The sequence below is a fragment of the Fukomys damarensis genome, unplaced genomic scaffold (genome assembly GCF_012274545.1).
Source record: "Fukomys damarensis isolate Sample0158 unplaced genomic scaffold, DMR_v1.0_HiC HiC_scaffold_7, whole genome shotgun sequence".
In the NCBI taxonomy this organism is placed as follows: domain Eukaryota; kingdom Metazoa; phylum Chordata; class Mammalia; order Rodentia; family Bathyergidae; genus Fukomys; species Fukomys damarensis.
The window spans coordinates 16,294,065-16,310,717 of record NW_022900919.1 but is presented as its reverse complement, the minus strand read 5'-3'; the positions used below and the strand labels follow the sequence as shown (position 1 = coordinate 16,310,717).

The 16,653-nt window shown below is 42.1% G+C and overlaps 1 protein-coding gene across 1 annotated transcript in view; it reads right to left on the bottom strand.

The window, feature by feature from the left end:
- Agbl1 (ATP/GTP binding protein like 1) overlaps positions 1–16,653 on the bottom strand; it is a 702,610-nt gene that overhangs the window by 627,830 nt on the left and 58,127 nt on the right. Inside the window, exon 6 of the mRNA XM_033761003.1 lies at positions 372–580. Coding sequence (XP_033616894.1) covers positions 372–580 — 209 coding nt within the window. The remainder of the gene's footprint in view (positions 1–371; positions 581–16,653) is intronic.

Below are 16,653 nucleotides of genomic sequence, written 5' to 3'. Positions count from 1 at the left end.
CATTTTTTTTTTTTTTTTTTTTTTTTTTGTACCAGGGATTGAACTCGGGACTTTGGCTTGCAAGACAGGTGGTAGAACCACTGAGCTAAATCCCTGGCCCTAGGACCCATACTTTTAATACATCACATTATTCTGCACTTCTGGGAAAGTTTATTCAATAAATATTCATGGAATAAATGAAGAATTAATTCATAATCAATGAGGCTCATCCTCAATGAATGAGGATATGAATCCAGAACACCTGCCATCATAAGCAAAAAGAAATGTATTGAAGTTTTGCCAGCTCTGTTCAGGACAATTCCTGAGAACCAGCCTTCAGGAATCATCCAGCTGTCATGACCCAGCTGTAAAAGGGATCCCACGCTGACTACCTGTGTGATGCTGAAGAGGGTCTCCATGCCCTGGGCCGCCAGGAAGGCCTCCCTGCCAGACCAGATGGTGGTGATGCGCTTGAGGCACAGCAGAAGCCCCCGGCGGATCAGCACATAGGCGTTGGTTGTGTCGTGGCTGTGCCAGTCCTGATGCAGCCTGAGCAGGCTGATGACATAGCCTCTGTTCACTGCCCTCCGACTGTTCGACCCTGAAGACAAAGAGAATGAGCCATGTCAATCACAGGCTGCGCGGGCACACCTGTCTCAGAGTGTCTCCTGCAAAGTATTCAAGAATTATAAAGAGAATAGTGACTGCCCAGGATATAATACCAGCAGATGTCACCTTAAGCAATGGATCAAAGTCAGCATCACCAGTAATGGGACAAATAGTTGTAATGAGTCCCCAAAAAGAAATACTGAGAAAAACACAGCATCATTTCCATGGTATTCCTGCCAAAAGTGCATAACCTGAATAAAATTGTAAGGCAAATCAGGAAACCTAAAGTTAGGGGTACACTATAAAATAGTCTTCACAAATGTCAAGATTATAAGAGGTAAGGAAAAAAAAGACTAAGGAATCAGGAGGAGGCTGAAGAGACTAAAAGACATAACACCTAAGTACAATATATAATTATAATTTAGTGCCATGCCAGAAAACAAATTTTCCTCTTACTATAAAAGGCATTAGTTGGACAACTGCTAAAATTTGAATAAGGTCTGCAGATTAGCTACTAATATTGCAACAATGTTTATCTTCAGATTTTGATAAGCTGTGGTTATGTAAAAAAAATCTTTGTTTTGAGAAAATTCAAAATAGGAGTATGTGATTATGTGTAACTTACTCTCAGGAAGAAAAATAGTGTTGAGGAAGGGGACAGGGACAGAGACAAAGAAATAGATTTCCTTTAGATTCCTATTCTTCCTCCCTGAATCTCAATAGATCTAGAGATCCACTGAGCAAACAAGGCTAGATAGGGAAGAAGACTGAGTGAGACACAATATTTGAAAAGCTGTTATATTCAAATATGTTGCTGTCTGTGGAGTTCCTTGTAACACTTCATGGATTGATATCTATTCTAGTTGACTTGGGAGGTGGAAGCCTCCACACTCCAAGGAGTCCAAATGTCTTGAAGACAGGATGGTTTGCTAGTTTGAGCACAGCTGGACCTTACTAGAAAAATAAGAAAGCACAGAGAGTACAATCAGATAGAAGTTAATTATTCAGCCAAACTGTCACCATGCCTTGTTTGCCTGCCTTCCTACCTGAAACAAACATCTGCATTCAGAAAAACTCCATGCCTCTGTTGTACCTCAATAAATCTGAGGGTTTGAATCAGTTCAGGGCTTCATTCCATTTGAGTGAAGATCTGTGGCTTCCCAGCAAAGACAGTTTCTGGCACTAGTGTCTTCATTCATCTCTCTAACGGGGTTTGTTGGCCCGAACCCAGCAGATGTCACAATTTTGTTTAATATACTTTCTGCCTTGGCATCCATTTGCCTAACTTAAATTGCTTGAAATCCCATCGTACACTGTAGGCTTTGTCCTCATGGAAACTTCTGCTCTCCAGGTGTTGTTGAGATACGACCCACTGACTCCTCAACCCACAGGCCAAAGCCCAGCCCAACTCACAGCCAGGATGGAATCTAATGGCCAACCTCAGACTCATTAAATAAGTCCTCTCTTCATGAAGGTTTATTTAAACTAGCCAACCTACAACCACTGCAGGAAAACCCAGGACCTTAACAAAGACTTGGTCTCTCGCATGATCTCTTTCTCTACAACTTTGGTTGAACTTCCTCCAGAATTTTCACGAACTCTGGGGGCACCCTCTTCTCCCCAGAATCTGTGAGTATAAAAGTGCTTCAGTTTGTACTGTCCCCTCTGAGTCTCATCTGACAAATCACCCTAGACAGCAATCTCCTACAGAGTGGCTGTCCTGGCTTATGATCAAATTAGACCACATTAGAAAAAAAAAATCACAGAAGAATGGACTGGCTCAGGCCAGGAAAGGAAGTCACCACAGATAATGCTACTCAACAAGAGGATAGGCTCCACTGAAAATATCTGGGGGGTCATGAGTCCACCTAGTGGGATCTCATACAGAACTTCTTTATATCTGATGAGAAGCCATAGCCAAGAGCTTTGAGAGTCCTCTTGAAACCTTCAACACTATGATTTCCCTGTGTCACATCGATATTCCTGGAGGAGGCCTCCCACAAAACCTTACCTTAGGGATCTAATTTTTTCAAGAAGTGATTTAAATTATCTTTGAAGAAATACAGAGCAAGAACTGCACAAGGTACCTACTATTCAAATTCACCTCCCTGAATGATTAGACATCACACCAGTTCAGACCTATCCAACAGCTACCTGGGCTCCCACAAGCTGGGTGCACTTCAGGACACTAACTGGCTGAGTCTTGGCCAGAAATACCCAGATCTTTCAGCTCTGGTGTCTCAGTGTTACGTTACTCCATTATCCAAACCATTCACATTTATGAGGCAATCTGTGTTTCTGGTACCATGTGTGTGAGAGAGGAGCCCTGAGCTGTAATCAGATATGCAAAATTTCACCTCAAAGTCAGATTTGCCCCTAAGACTACATAAATGTACATGAGTGGGGGAGAAATAACACAGAAATTCAATGCTTTATTCCAGAGGGATTTTCTCATAATATTAATGACATATTTTTGCTTGTTTATAAAATTCTAATTTGGCAGGCCTCCCTGAGCTCCACTGAGATTGCCTGACCCATTTGTGTAGCTGACTTTATACACTTTTTCCTCTTACAACATTCCACTCAGCCACGACCCTGAACTGAGAGTGATGAGCTTTATGCAGCCAGTGATGTGTTTGTGGAAGGTTTAAATCTCCTTCATTACCCCCTTTAATGAATTATTCTTCTGTATCAAAAATATTTCTCTTCTTGGCTGGTCCCAGCCACAAAGCTCTAGAATTCTTTACTGCCTAAATGATGTTCCAGCCTATCCAATATCTGATGTTTAAAAGAAAATTGAGGATTAAGTACGAAGCATTAAAGGAAAGTATCACCTGCTGAAAAGGTGCCACGAAGGCAAATATGGTACCCAGAAGGCCGTGGGCAGTGCAAGGTCAAGGACTTTTGTCTTTTATCTATTTTAAGGACTAAGGACTGATAATGCGCTATCCTAATGACCATCCATTACTTTTTCTCTCTCTCTCTCCCTCCCTCCTCCCCCTTCTCTTTTTGGTGAGGAAAAGGGGTTAATGAAAAAATAAACTTTAATTATCTGAGAGAAAAATCCCTTATCAAATCCCAGTGATTTTATTCATGACGTCCCTGTTAATCCCCACCAAGCTGACATGTTTACTAACACCTGAAATTGCTAACCCGCCTCCCTCCCTGACCCCATACCAGTCAATCCTTCTCTGCAAATGGCTCCGGAAGTTTTGTAAAAGTCAATACATATCTAACACCCGCCAAGAAGAGATGTATCAAACTCAGGAAGAGAAAATGTGGAGAATGAAATGAGGGTTGCTGCAATCGGCAACATGGTGGAGTTCTGGAAGATTTGAAAGGAAAACACTGCCTCTCAGAGCAAGGGAAATATCAAGAAGAAAATGTGAGTTTTTGCATCCTGTTGTGGGGGAGCTCAGAGTTTGGGAGTGAAGGAGGGAACTCCAGGTGTCCCAGCATCTTCTGAACAAGACCTGCTCCTCAGCAGGTAACTCAGGTTATGGAATGGCTTCTTCCTAAGACCTCCTGGGGACATTTTTTCTGTATTTTTCCCTAAGTAGATTGTTTTCCCTAAGCTGTTTGAGAGCTACAGGAGGATGGGTTGTCAGAGAGGAGTTCCACGGCCTGCAATTTTAACCATTCATCTCTAACACCTACCCATCTCACAGACACTCCCTGCTTCCTGGGGACCCCTGGGCCCCACCTACCACTCTCTACTGACCTCCTCCCTAAAGACTTTGATCTGCTTTCCTCTGCAAATCCATGAATAATATGGAATTTATTTTTTTTCTCACCTCCAATTCAGCCTTTCCTACTCATCTTCTCTCCCTAGGTTATGTCCTCTGAGGGCCTTACATGTAGCTAATTCCCAATCTGAAATGTGGTCTAGTGATAGCCTTATTTTAACCACAAGTATCTCTAACTGAAGTTGAAATGTTCTTCATTCATGCATTCCCTATGGAGGCAGATTTTTATATTAGGTAAAAAGAAAAAAAAATTTTTAAATAACTGGAAGGGAATGTGCCAGGATACCCATAGTACTTAATGGATGAGGTGAGTATTGCTTTTATCTGCTTGTTTATATTTCTACAATTTTCATTTCCCACATATTCTACAATATACTTTAATAATCAAGCAGAAGGTAGGGATGTGACCCTACAATTGTAGTTACAAGTTAGTGGCCCATAGACTTGTGGCCTACAGACTTGTGGCTGTGCCTTTTGTCAGTGTTTATTCACAAGGACCTGGTGATCAGGCCCGCAGGTTACCATAGCAACAACTCACCTTTTTTTGTCTTCCTCCATCTCTTTCAAAAGTGAATTACCTGCCTAGCCCCTGAAGGCACTGGAGAACAGAACTATATTTATAAAGATACAGTATTTGTCTTCTCTATAGGAAAGCCAGAAACCCTTTAAGACTCAAAGGACTGAATTTCTCCTGGGGAACTTGCCCAATGAGAGCTGGTGGGGAGAAATGCTTGTTCTCACAGATTATTATACCAGTGAGCAGCCACTACTCTGCCCATCTTATTTGGCAAAACTAAAAAAGTTGTCATCACTGCACTTTATCCCCCACAACTGGAAATTTCATCAGTAGGGTGAAATGACCTTCAGCAGAGGAAATGTGGGACCTTGCAGCAGAGGAATGGATGGACACTAACAGCCCCACACCGGCATAAGACATACAAATTAGAGTAGACCTCTACACTCATCTTCACCACCAGCATGGACCCTGGCCTGCTCCGCTGGTCCTGATCCATGGACAGACCCCTTAGCTTTCTGCCAGCTGCCTTTCTGGAATCTTTCCCAGGGCCAGAGGCTCCACTACATTCTACCTTGAACATGGTACTTCACATCTCTATTACTCAATCTTTATCTACAAATACAAAATTCACATCTTCATGGGCTTCTTCAGAGAATTAAATGAGATAATGCAAAGAAAGCTCAATGCCTAGCACACAGCAAGCACTCAATACCTGTTGCCCATGAAAATTATCTTCCTTCAGATCAGCCCCATCTGTTTATGATTCCAGTATCTCCTCTTTTATTATGCACAGCAAAGTGCCAAGCACTCAGGATGAGAACAAATTCCTTTTGCAGCCTCATGCAAGAACAGGAGCTGCAGGATCCTATAACTATTGATTTGAACTTTGGCTCTATCATTGACTAGCTATGTCACTTTGATGGAATTACCTGAGATACAGTTTGAGCAGGGCCCCTCCAAATTTCAAGCACTACCAATAGCATTAATAGGTTGAGCCTGTAAGACATGGTTTGGCCACAACACTTTGTGGCCTCCTCACCAATAGGATTGAGGCCTTTATACAGGAGGCTTCAGCTAGCTTGCCCTGTTGTCTTCTGCCTTGTGAAAGCAGAGAGGCTCTCCACAGACATCAAATTCCAGTGCCTTGATCTTGGACCTCCTAATCTCTAGAACCACGAGAAAATAAAATATCCATTCTCTATAAATTACCCAGTCTCAAGCATTCTGTTATAGCAACACAAAAAAGCCTAAGACAGACATTCTGAACTGTCTTTCCATCATTTGTAGACACTAAAGCAATATAAAAAAGATAAAGTATTTGCTTTACGAGTCCACTGTAAAAATCAAATGTATATTGCACAGCATCTGGCAGAAAGCAGGCACTCAATAAATGATAATTCCCTTCCCTATGAGGATAACATCCAAAGGTCGCATACCTTTCACCAGTGAGTGAGAGGAGCCCATTGAAAAGTTTCTATAGTTCACTTCTCACCCCAAAGTAAACGCCAGTCATCTCCTGTTGTCCATCTGTCCTAAGAGGCCCCACACACATGGAGGATCACAACCCAATTCATCATAGGTTACCCTACAGGTCAGTTTCACATTGTGGATTCTTATACTTCCACTCTATGAAAAAATGTATCGGGTTCCCTCACCCTAAAGGTTTTTTGCTATCCTAGTTAATCCTCTAAGATCCACTTGCTTGATAAAGGTTACGTGCTTAACATTAACCACTCTTGCCTTTGCTAAGACATATTTGCTTAAGAATAAATATAAGGATTTAAGGTCCTCTGTTATTCCTGAGGACAGAAATCATCTTCAGCTACATAGCATAATGTGACATACACTACCCTGGGAAATTTTTGCCTGGGAACATTAAATAACTTTAACATTTGTTTAGGAACTTCCTAAAAATCCATTAGTCTAAACTTTTGACAATTCAGCTTGTTCTTTTCAAGACAGAAGCCCCCTGCTCAGTACCAGGGAGCACTCAGCTGGGCCTGTTAGACTCCCAGTACCCTCTGAGGTTTGCTTCAAAACCCTCTCCCCACTGTGTCCACTCTCCCTGAGCAATTATATCCTAATATCTGCCCGGTCTCAATCAGAACCTCACATGGAAAGATTTGCTTTGAACCACAGCACTAAACCATTGGCATATCCTACCCTAGGACTCCTCAATCTGAGACATTACTAAGACTGAGATAAGGATGTCCCTGACAACACACAGGACACTTGCCTTTCTAAGTGTGATTGCAAAGAAGATTATTTGGGAGGTCCCCTCAGGGAGTCAATTTAGATGATATTTCTTGACAAAATACCCTTCTGCCAAGGCTTCTAAATCATATTACAAAAACAAGAAGCTGCCTATGTTCCCTTCATAACACCAGTTACTACCACGGTGAGTGTTTATTTACCAATGCTTCCTATGTACCTAGCACCGGGCTGTATCATTTTACATGGATCATCTCATTTGTCTCGTAGAAGTGCTTTGGGATGAGCATTATTTTTCTCCTTTTACAGATGAAGATGCAGAGACAAGAGAAGTTAAACAGCTTATTTATGTCCATAGAGCTTATAAAACGACAACTCAAGGATTCAGATGGAATCCTCCATCTGACTCCAAAGCTTACATCCCATCTCATCCCCAAAGCCCTTGAAGCCGGTTAGCATAGTTCATGTTTTTCTGCATCCAGATACAGACACTTAACTCTTACCACTAAAACCAGCTTGGAAAAGATTTCTGAAAGGCTTATGGAGATAAAACCAGCAAAACACACAAAGCATGGGGGTCCTGGGAGGAGCGCCTTTCTGCCAACCCCTTTCTCTATCTCCCCTGCTTCTTCCCAGGACTCTTAACTTGTGGTAAGAGGTGGATTTTTAGTAGGAAACTCTGAAGGTTTAAAGACTCAAATGGCCTAATGTCTTTCGGATCGGCAGAGGCCACATGTGGGGCCTTGTGAGCAGCCAGCCGGTGACACTGGGAGGCCAGCCCAAAAGTCAGGCCCAGAGAGAGGACAGAGCAAGTCAGCTGTCACCCCTCCACCTCCCCTAGCAGCTGCTGCAGTGGCTCCAACTCAGAGGAGGAGCAATGGGGCCAAGAGATACACAGTAAAACATAACTAATGCTAATGTCATCCATAAAGGAAATTATACCCGATTCTCATTAGCTTGAATAAGAATAACGGCACTGAATTCGTTTACAGGTATTTCTTTCTCTTTGTAAAGGAGATACATTCCAGTAAACTTGGCTATAAAGTAAACACTGGCTTTGAGCAAATCTTGTTTTCCCTTTGACTGCCTTTATAAAATTAAAGATGCTTTTCCCCCAAGCTCCAGCTATAGTGGCTGAGTAAGAGACTACACTTCAAAGTATGGCTTTAAATCTAGATGCACCTACTTGTTTTTAAATGAGTGCCATCTAGGAATTTCCACGGACATATTCCCAAACCATAGTAATTTCTCTACTCTCAGGAAAGCCTTAGGATCCATATCTTCCTCCTCGTCCACACATCCTGCTCTTCCTCTTGCCTTTGAGGGTACACTGCCTAGTGCAGGGTCTGAGACAGCAATGCTGCACTTACTAAGGGAGCGGCTCAAAACCCCTGCAGTTCAATATTTCGGATCCCATACAGCCAATCAATCTCATGTCATATTTTATTCATTCAAAGGCAATTTTTTCCCAGAATTAAGGTGGTTTTTACCAGTGATGGTGTTTCCCTCTTAGTGGCATGCTAAGATACAGCTTGTATCTTAGGTAGAAGGACATATAATTGGTTTTTCAATATTGCTACTTTGAAAATCCACTAAAATTAGTTGATTATTAGCAGTAAGTATCCTCTTAGAAGGTTTCTACTGCATATGCAGTTGAATAGGCCTTTGTCCTGAAAGTCAGATTTTGCTGGTGCTAACAGTGAATTACAGACTAAAACCATGCTCACACACCCAAATCCAGCATGCCACTATTCATCCATTCAACAACAGACATTTTTTTAGACTCCATGATGTGCCGATGTGTGCCAGGCCATGGCACAGGCACTGCGGATACAGCAGAAAACTAAACAGTCTCAGCTCTCACGCAGCTTGCATGTGGTGGCCATGAAGATGCTGGGAGATCCGGAGAGAAAGGAGGCATACCACAAAGGAAAATAAGAGAGGTAATTTCAGACAATGACAAGCGCAAATACAGCAGTGATGCTGGAGCAACTAAGTGGGGTGGCTGGTTCAGATAGGTGGTCAGGTGGGGCATTCGAGCTGGAATTTGAGAGACAAAAGCAGAAAACTAAGGACAGAAAATTCTTGAAATCACAAATGCACAGCAAATGAAAACATTAAAAGTTAGAGAAAGCAAATAATAAAAAGTCCCAGAGCGAAACCCTTGTCTTGTAAGTGAGGCAAGAGCAGTAAAAGACAACTGGGTTCAGCTGTCACGGTTCAGAACTCAGATCTATCCTGGGTGTAGGTCGTGCAAAGTGAGGGAACATGTCAGACTCAGATTTTCATGCTCTCTTGCTGTTATTTGTTTGGCACTTATGCAAGAAACCCCTCTGGAATGGCTGTTTCAGCCTGGAAATGTGTATAGGCATTTTTCTTCACTTTGAGCCTAGACTCTTGGTAGGGGAAGAAGCAAAGACCCACTATGTCTTCTGGTTCCCTGAAAAAAAGCCTTCTGCAGGGTTTTACTCTGCTGTTTCCACTGTCAACTCATCAAAGGATGACACTTAAAGAAGAAAGCTAGTATTTACACCAGGATAGAGAAACACGGACACATTCACACCTGCCTTCCCCTGTCAATTGATACGTGAGGCACCTGTCTATCATGGTGCCACCTGACTGAGGCCAGGATGCAGGCAAGCAAGATGAGCTGCAGGAAAACAAATCTGTATGGTGTGGCAAACTCTGTATCTGAATTAGTTTGTACTGTACACTGCCCCCAAACTCCGAGGGTGTGAGGAGGCAAGGAGCAAAAGCTTCTGCACCCTTAGCCTGCTGGCCTTGGCCTCATATCATCCAACAGCACACCACCAGGACATCCCAGAACCTTGAACCTCCCCAGACGCTCCTTTCACCTTGACTCCTATCACTCTTGATCTTCCCATGCTCTTTCCTATCACCTGGACAACATTGGTGACAACCTGCTCCTTATAGCTTAAATGTTTTATTCCTATTCAAAATTGTATTGCCTCTGGAAATCCAGAAGTCCTGGGTGCCAAGAGGGGTCTTGGGTTCTCTGTGTCTCACCCTATGCAGAAAGAAGATGCCATCCTGTGTGCCCTGGGGACTAGGGAAAGGGGCTGAGAGAGGTCTGCACTCCCCAACATAACCAAAACAGGATCATTGTCATCATTTATACATAGTGACTCTGCAAAGGATTTATTTTTAAAATATTTTGTAAATGGTCGGGGAGCTCGCAAACCCTCTGAAATGAAATGAAGAGATAGATTTTCTTCTCAATATACCAAGTGCAAATTATACCGCTGTGGGCAGGAGAGCCAGCCATTCTGAACTGTAGTGGCCTCTCTCTATAGCACTGTTTCCTCAACCTCACACTACGGACATTTGGGACCGGATATAATTTGATGTGAGGCTGTCCTGAGCATTGTAGGATACCTAACAACAGCCTGGCCTCTACTCAGTAGATGCCAGAAACACCTCTGCCACAGATGGGACAACCAAAAATGCCCTCCAGATCTTGCAAAGTAATCCCTTAGAGACAAAAATCACTTGTGATGAGAGAAAAAAACACAGCAATAGAATAGTTAAATATTTGCCTGTATTACAGAACTGTGGTGGAGACTGAATAGACAATATATGGAAAGGTGTTTTGTAACTTGGTATTTTTAGAAGTCTGAAGGAAACAGCTGATGTACATTTTGACATAAATAAATAATTGTCCAGTCAATCCTGAATGCAATAAGGAAGCTACCATGTGCCTTCAGAGCCGTGAGATGTTTATCCTTTTGTCTATCTCTTTAAATCTTTGTGATACTTTATCTTTGTCAATCCATAGGCAGTCATCAGTTATGCCAGGATGATACAAATCCTAAAATGTAAGGTTTACTACTCAGCAGCCATGAGCGTTAACCCTTGACTTCCTAGAATTAAAACAAAGTAAGTGCATGTGGATCAACTGAACAAAGCTGAATCTCCAGATGATCTCTTATTTATTATTTTGTTCATTCAGCTAACTTCCTCTAAATGTCTACTGTATAAAACATATTCGAGTTAATGGTTTAATAAATAAGGATTAATGGTACAGAGTCTCCAGGCTGCAGCTCACAGAGTGTAAAACAGGGGATCAGGAAATTGCCCACAGCCTGTTTTTATAAAGTGTTATGGGAACACAGCCATAGCTATTCCTTTATGTATTGTATTTAGCTGCTTTTGCCCTCTCCAGGCAGAGAGAGCAGCTACAACAGGAATTGTGTGGTCCATAAACCCTAAAATATTTACTATCCGACCCTTTCTCAGAAAACCTTCTAGGAGAAAGACAAACAATGAAAACAGCCAAATGTCATTCAACAGACAGAGGAGATCTTATGAGACTGATTTAAATTTCAACAGGCTGTATGGCCTTGTGTTATCAGTTCCTGAAACATTCAGGATTTTCAACATGGTGGCAAGAGTAAGACAAGCATAAGTCTTTACAGAGATTACGAGCCAGCACAATACTTCCACGCACATTACCTTGATTAGCTGTGACTGATTATCTTTGGAGGGGACAATTTGCCTTGATTACAGATAAGGCAGATGCAGCCCAGAGTCACGGAAGAATCTTCCCCGTGGTGGCCACAATTTGATCCCACACAGTTTGATGAGAGCCTGCATAGTAACCACTGTGCAAATACTGTTCTCCACTATGTCTTGCCCTTTCAGAGTATATGCTTACAGCCAAAACACACCTCTTTCATACCTAGACCTGAGCTTCTTTTGACACATTTACCCTGTTATCAAAGGAACACCACTGTACAGACCTACAGGCATGTAATTAGACCAAGAGAAAGACTCGGTTACAGAACTAGGTCTTAACAGCATCACCTGCACGAAAGATAGCTTCCTGTATGGATATAAGAACCAGCACTGGTTACCATCACAAGAAGATCGTATTTTTTGTACCTATAGTTCTGTGTGAAGCAGAAAAAATTCACCACCACAATCCACAAGCTCAGTTCAAGATAGCGAGTACATCCCTAAACAGCCTAACCAGCTTGTGAAGACGGTTTACCACCCTGCCTGACTGCCCACAGTACAATCCTGGAATATAACCCTCAGCATTTAATTAAGTTCAGTTCAATTGTAAAATTAGGTTCACTAGTCCCAAAAGCCCCCCAAAATTACTCCTCTAGGGCTTAAGGATGAATGTTGTATTCTTGATCTTTCTCTAGGTCAAACTTCACTAGCTCTTTCTTAATTCTACTACATCATAAAATATGACATATACATACTTCAAACTTCCCAAAGGTAAAGTCAATCTATTTTTTATTGTAGTGCCAAACAAGAGACTGGGCTCTGGAAGGACCCCATGGGAATATACACTTCAGAAGTTTTCAAACTAGTTTTCTTCTGGCCTCTCAGGAACTTTCCTCAGAATTTCTCAGTGTTTATCCAGAGAAAGCAAGGGAAAGGTGAATGTGTCATTAACTGAGACCTTCCTCCTCTGCCCCTATTGTACCTGCCTGATATAGGTGTAATTTCCCTGTAGGATTACAAGATTTTTAAAAATATTTGCTGGGCATGGTGGTGCATGCCCTAATTCCAGCTCTTTGGAGGCTGAAGCAGGAGTATCACAGCTGGGCTATATAGTGAATTCAAGACCATCCCAGATTATATAACAAGACCCTGCATCCAATAACATAACACTTGCTATGAAGAATGCTCAACTTCCTCACCTAGCAAAACCCTTTCATTTATGGAAAACCAAACTGAAATGAAGTGCAATGGCAGAAAGGCTAGTTTAAGATCACAATCAATCACTGGCTGAACTCAACGTCCATATCCCTGACTCCCTTTGGAGGATGGGAATAACCTTGGAAATATGAAGATTTCCAGCTTGGATATGACCAGAATTGAGCTCAACCTTCATCTTCCCACTTACCATTTTTGGGAACCTGGCAAGGCATTAGTTTACCCCTAACTATATCTTTCTTTCTTATAAAATGGGGATAGTAATATAATTGCTACATAAACAAGTATAATGAGACTTCAATGAAATATTGGATGCCAATGGACAAGTGCTGGTGCTCCATAATTATCAGCTATGATCATTCTTCCAGGCCAGGTGAAGAAAGCAACACGTTATCACAGGGTGAGATTCTCAAAGAGCTGCCCCGGATGCTCCCAGCCTTCCGTAAATCCCACTCAATCACGCTAACATCACTGGGAACACAACAAATTCCATCCTCTATTCTAACCCTAGGCTCCGCTCACCCTGCCTCCTCCCAATTCCCTTAAATAATGGCTACGCCAATGCCTCTGAGACCATCTTCAACTAATTTCCTTCAAGAAATGCAAGCTGCTAACGCTGGGAAGCACAGATAGTGTGGAACAGCAAATATGGCCAAAATTAGATTAAAATAACCTCCTGATAAACAAATTACTAACCAAAAATAAATATTGGACTGGAGGAGCCAAGATAACTAAAAGAACAGCACCACCACATGGCAGAAATAGGAACTACAATGCTGATGTCCGTCCTCCCTAGTCAGCCCACCCAATCTACTGGGTCAGTCAAGAGGGAGAGAAAGAGGGGGACAACGGGGCATAGGTTGCATCCTTTTAGCATAAACTTTTTAAAATAGCTTGTGTACTTATGCAAAAGACATAAATATTTGGCAAGGAGAACTGAACTCTGAGCCAAGAGTAAGAAAGAAATGTGCCAAGTTGAATGTGGCACGACATAATGGGAGTCTGTAATCCTTCCTGTTCCTGCTCCTTCCGCCCCCTCACTCCATCATTCAGCAGTCTGGCCTGATGCTCAGCTCCACAGCAGACACTGGCCCCTCACAGAGCCATCATTTTTGTTTGGGAATCTTTTGCTGCTCCTCTCAAATCTTACACAGACACTGTAAAATGCGCTCTTCCAACCTAAATGACAGATAACCCTTTCTAAAAGAATCTTTCTAATACCTAGACAGTATTTTTTTCAGCTTCCTCACAAACATTTGATCATGTCTTCTTTGGGCTAAATAAGCATAGTCTCTTCTCGGTACAGCACAGGGCTGAGCCCCAAGGATCTAAGGGCTGGCAGGTAAGCCAGGCAGCCTGCTCTCTGTGACGAGTACTTCATCTTTCCAAACTTCAGTTCCTCCACCTGTAAAACAGGGATTACAATACCTCCTTGGTGGACTAAATGCATGTACAGTGCCTGACATACTAATGAACTCAATAAATGGTAGATATTTGTGTTGTCATTTCAAAACAACAGAGTGATGAATGTAGCTTGCTACGCTGCACTCATACAAAGTCGATCTCAGCAGTCCAACCCAGTGTGACAAATGCAAAAATCTATCAATATTATTTGAAGCAGAGTTTTGGTTCATCACTAAAATACAATGCAGCCTTCACCAAAAGTTATAGTAGAAGAAGTGACATCAGTTCTATAATCGTATCAGAATTTTGATTCTTTCCAGGAATGGAAATTGGGCCAGCCTCTTTCCTGAGGCACAGTGAAAGCCAATGTGGTAGGCTTAAGTCAGAAAACCAGGATATTCCTTTAGTCAACATTAATGTGTTAGTAGCTCCTCTTGGCCTAGCCCAAGGTGAGGTATGAAGGGTACAGTAAGGAACCCAGCACCAGAGCTACACCCAGTAAGAAAAAATACGTATTCTTTCTATCTATCTATCTATCTATCTATCTATCTATCTGCATTATATAATATACAATATATATGCATTATCTATAATATAATTATACAATTAAGCATGATACATAATTATATATGTACAAAAATACACAATATTGATTACAGCTCAGTTAGTTCTTTGAAGCATAGATGTTGGCTTCTATAAAAAGGTTTGACAGGGCACCTAGCACTGGGCAGAGTTGGGGTTGGTTGATAGCAAATCCCCTGACATGAGGTATTTTTGCTTTGATCTAACATTTTGTGCCAGTCAGGAACAAAACATTCAAAGTTTCAGAGATCTGAGTAAGTTACCTTCACTCTCTGTTCCTGTTTCCTCCTGTGAAACTGAAAAGAGGTTAGGTAAGAGCAACACTCTTCTGGTTTCTCAGGAGCCCTGTGTTTCTGTGAATGTATCTCCCAGGTCACCTGGGAAGGAATCGAGGAAGCCATATAAATGCCCATGCCAACTAGCTTGATTTAGCCATTCTATAATATGAACACATTTTAAAACATCCAGTTGTAAAGGTAAATATGTGTTTTATTTATCAATTAAAAATAAAGAAGTATAAAAAACAAAACAAATGTTTGGATGCCACCATACTAGGAAATCTCAAGATATTTTGCAGCTCTGACAGCCTGACTCACGGCCCTCACCTGGCAACTGAGAAAGGAAACATGCTACGTGGGCAGAACCCCGGGAAGTTCCACCCTTGACGGGGCAGGTTAAAGCCCCTGAATCCAGGAGGGCAGGTCACAGCTGGGGAGAACGTGGAACACTTGGGCAAGTCCAATGAAGTCTGCATGGATCCACTGGTACTTGTGTATGGCCACAAGATCAGAGTCACAAAACCTCCTGAGAACTCCCAGGATGCCTACAAAGATCTTGCCTTGGTGTATTTAAGAAATGGCCCTTTTTGCAGTAGAGCACCCATCTGGCAATCACATCCTGCGGTCTGAATCCAGGCTACTGCCGAGGAACGTGGAGAGCACAGGCTGTCTGCTCCTGATCGCAGCGCTGGATATGCGGAAGGCCCTCGCTGCGGATGGTGTCCATGTGAGCCAGCCAGATGAAGCACTAACTAGGACGATCTTCAAGGAGTCTCATCTTCCTGCCAAGCTTCCCATTTGCTGTCCTGCATCCTTTCCTTCCTCCTTTCTTCTTCACCTTCCTTCGCTAACTTGCCCTCCTTTCCCTACCCTCCTTCTCTTGCTCTTTTGCAAAAAAAAAAAAAATTCAAGATGTCTTTAAATGCTAATCCTTACATTGAAGGGCGTCTGAAGTAGCCTCATCATTCCTTTATTGAGCTATAGGGCCTGAATAAAGGTTTTCTTCTTGCAAAACTAAGACTTTTAAATCTAGCAGCAAGGTTAATGCCACAATGTTATTTGAAGATTCATTCCAGGAGCCAGCACAAGCCGGGCAGAATTGTACTGCTGTTCCTCCTTTCTGTGCCACTTCCAGGGCCACAGGTTATCAAAAATGTATTTCTGCCTGATGCTTGTGGAAGGGAGGTTAGGGAACAAGAAGAAAGAAGAAGAGGTGGAGGGGCAGTTAGAAAAGGAGAAGAGGATGAGAAAAAAGAGGCGGAGAGATGCTGACAGAGGTGAGAGAAACAAAACAAAGCAGGGGTAGAAAGCAAGAAAGAGACAAAGGACAGCAGAACAGACTCTATTGGGAAAAAATTACCTGCAACAGAAATAGCACTATCTCTTAATCAAAGTTTTATTATATTTTGGTAATTAAAAGTTAATTGGCTTTCATTATTTGCTGATGATATGATACTCTACATTGAAGATCCAAAAAACTCCACCAAAAAACTTCTAGACTTAATTGACAGATTCAGTAGAGTATCTGGATACAAGGTGAATACCCAAAAATCAATAGCCTTTCTATACACAAATAACAGACAGACAGAAAGAGAAATAAGGGAAAAAATTCCTTTTACAATAGCATCCAAAAAAA